This window comes from Protobothrops mucrosquamatus, unplaced genomic scaffold (assembly GCF_001527695.2).
Source record: "Protobothrops mucrosquamatus isolate PMUCROS unplaced genomic scaffold, P.Mucros_1.0 scaffold_182, whole genome shotgun sequence".
Classification (NCBI taxonomy): Eukaryota; Metazoa; Chordata; class Lepidosauria; order Squamata; family Viperidae; genus Protobothrops; species Protobothrops mucrosquamatus.
Window position 1 is genome coordinate 495,548 of NW_015386258.1, and position 3,460 is coordinate 499,007.

The following is a 3,460-nucleotide window of genomic DNA, read 5'->3' on the forward strand; positions in this document are numbered from 1 at the left end:
AATCTTTTGAATGTTCCACCAAATCTTAATCCAGAAAGCTTTTATATTTCTACAAGTCCACCAAATATGGAAATAGGTAGCATCCAAACTACCACATCTCCAACATTTGGGCTGTAAATTAGGATACATACAAGACAACTTTTTAGGATCCAGATGCCATCTATAAAACATTTTATAAAAAATTTCTCTTAAATTCTGGGCCTGGGTAAACTTTACATTTCCATAGCTACCATATTATTAAACCTTTCATGATAGTTACCTGTTTGAGTTTTCAGAGAGTGCATCTTTCATAGTTGCTTTCAGATTATCCTCAGTGCTTCTGGATTCAGCCTCTTCACATGGCTCTAGAATACTACTTATACCAGTTGATGTGCTTCCCACAGAGGTATTTCTTTTATGACAGAGGTCAGAGAAACTGGATGATCTGGAATGTGCAGTACTGTATCCTAAAATATATAATTATTAATTCAGAGCCATTAGTCTGATGCCATGTCAAAAATTCCAGATTCTTTTTCTAATCGGAATACACATTTTTAATGTCAATTATAATATAGCTATTTGTGATTTATTTGATTAGCAGCACCTAGTAAGTACTTGTACCTAGAAAAGACATGGATCCTTAAAATATTACAGGTAGTTGTTCACTTACAACAGTTCATTTAGTGACCATTCAAAGTTACAACCGCACTGAAAAAAGTGACTTATAACCATTTTTCACACTTACAATTGCAGCTTCCCCATAGCCATGTGATCAAAATTCAGGCACTTGTCAACTGACTCATATTTATGACGACTGCAATGTCCTGGGGTCATGTGATCACCTTTTTTGTAACTTTCTGACAAACAAAGTCAGTGAGGAAGCCAGATTCACTTATCAATTGTGGCAAGAAAATGAGGCAAAATTCACTTAATGTCTCACTTAGAATAGAAATTTTGGGCACTATTGTGGCCATATGTTGAGGACTACCTATACTAAATTCTAAAATAACAATTTAAAACCTTCTGAACATCCATTATGGCTTCAACTGGACTACTAGCTATCCAAAACAAAACAAAAAATCTAGAGCCCTAAAATTCCATATGGATCCACAGCTTTGCGAGTGAAAAATTTACAAAAGTTTCTTACCTTGAAGAATTTAGGGCATGAATATTACTAAGCAATAAGTTTACCGTGATAAGGGAATGGTTTTCATCATTACAAGCTTATCATTTATCTAGCAAAAAATCAAGTCTAAATGAATCTAGCTTCGCAGATTCACATCATTAATTGTCATGTTGGCCATGAAATCTTGATTTGTGCCTACCCTGAGGCTTCAATGTAAATACTAAACTCAAATAAAATTGGGTCACCAACATATATGAGGAATTACTGCATCAGTTCAGAAAGAAAGGCAGTTAGATGAATTCTACATATTCATTTTCTACTACAGAATTACAAAACCTGCTACCTGCTAAAGAGGCATCTGCATAGGAGGATACATTCAGAAAATACAATGCTTGGTTCCTAGAGACTTAGCTGTTGCTAGATTTAAAAAGAGAGCCAGTTTGGTAGAGTTGTTAAGGCACCAACCTAGAATCCAGCAGAGTGAGTTCTAGTCCTGCACAAAAACACGAAACTAGTAGGGTGACATTGGTCCAGTCACTCTCTCTCAACTCTAGAAAGAAGGCAATGGCAAATCACTTCTGAAAAATCTTGTCAAGAAAACTGAAGGGATTAGTATAAGACTTGAAGCATGACAAAACAAACAAACCTGATATTGATAATGAACGGGGAAAGGAAGGTACTGGGAAGTTGAGGTATGCTGGGGCTGCTGATAATTTGTTTTTTTAAAAATGATGTATTAAATCAAGCAGAGTCTCCACTTGGAGGGGATGCATAAATAAATTAAATTAAAAAGCTAATAACAAAACTGAGAGTGATTTTCCTCATCTGTTTCATCCTAACATATTTTGCTAATGCATGTCAGAGAACTTTCCCATGCAAAAAAATCTTTGTTGGGTGTGTTCTTTTTTTTTTTTTTAAACTATTGATGAGCAGCATCTTTTAGTTCAAGGGACACCTGATAAACCCTTCAGTGTCAGGGCTAAAGTAGTGGCTGAAAAATCTCAACCAAATTTGGCCTTATTTGAATGCAGGAATGCAGAGAAGGTAAAGAAGCACCTATCTTCAATGGACATTATGAGAATTAGAGATAAAAGTGGACAGTACAGGAAGAGAGAGTGAAATTTCTAAAAGCTGATTAGGTGTAAATGCTAAGCAATATTTTCTGCTTGCCTAAAACTGTCAGCTCTATGACTACTGATTCCTGTAAAACAATAAAAGCAGAGTTTGTAGTTATGTTTATCCTTGTCTCAGTGGGAACCTAACACCCATGACTCGGGAAGAACACTCATATGTCTCACATGTTTTTCTTTGTGCTAGCCTGTACATTCTCCTTCACTGTATTTGTTGCATGTCACTCTTTGAATGGCAACATACATGGATCTTTGTCCTATGAGAACTCAACAAATTTTTCTGGGGCCAAAACTAGCATTCACTGAGAAATCAAAACAAGCTGCCCAAATGAAGCAATCGGTAGAAGGATGTTACAAAATAAACTAATACACAACAGCTAACATTTCTTCTCTCACGTTGTCATGTTGTAAATATTCTGACAAGATCCAATATATGCAATGTGTATATGAATCCGAATCAATTAAATCTTCTCAGTCTGGAAAAAATGTTATTACCACAAAGATTATATTTCTACTAGGTAAATTTAAGGTAAGAAACGATTAAGGTGGACTTGTAGTAAAATAAGGAAATGGCTATGAGAGATCTTAAGTAATGCCTACAGAAAGTCACTTCTTAAAAATAAAGTTAAACGTTGTTATTTTGGAAAAAGAAACGTGTTTCTTCTCGAGTCTTCAGACATGAATTCAAATAACTAGTACTAGTGGATTAATTATTTTGGTAAGCTCCTTTTGTAATTATTTATTTAACCACAATGGAATTTGGAATTTTGGTCATAAGTTGCACCTTGAGGCACCACCTGATAGAACTTGATTTTACAACTATTTTTCCAAAGCCATAAAGTGAGTCATTGCAGTCACTATGTGCATCATGTGGTTAAGTGAATTAAGTTGTTGTTAAGCAGATCTATTCTCTTGAATGGTGTTTTTTTTGCCAGAAATTGATTTTTGCAATTACCAGTTTACTGTTGGTAGCAAACAATTTTTAATCAAATTACACAACATACTGTAAATTTCTCAAATTTCTTGCATATAGGTAAATTCGCTTCATATGTTCAAAGACCCATAACTGTACATAAGTATTTTCCTTTCCTTCCATCAATAGATAGATGGGAAGGGGGGATTTTTTAGACAAGTAGGAGGGTGAAGGAGGTAAACGGCACCCAGAGTCATGTCTCTGAGATGAGTGGCTACAGAAATCAACTAAATAAATTGGATTATACATTAA

General features: G+C 34.9%; 1 protein-coding gene across 1 annotated transcript in view; it reads right to left on the reverse strand.

The window, feature by feature from the left end:
• FAM102B (family with sequence similarity 102 member B) overlaps positions 1-3,460 on the reverse strand; it is a gene marked incomplete in the record, with an annotated part of 31,078 nt that overhangs the window by 6,649 nt on the left and 20,969 nt on the right. The window contains 1 exon segment of the mRNA XM_015824014.1: positions 260-446. Within this exon segment, the coding sequence (XP_015679500.1) occupies positions 260-446 (187 nt within the window).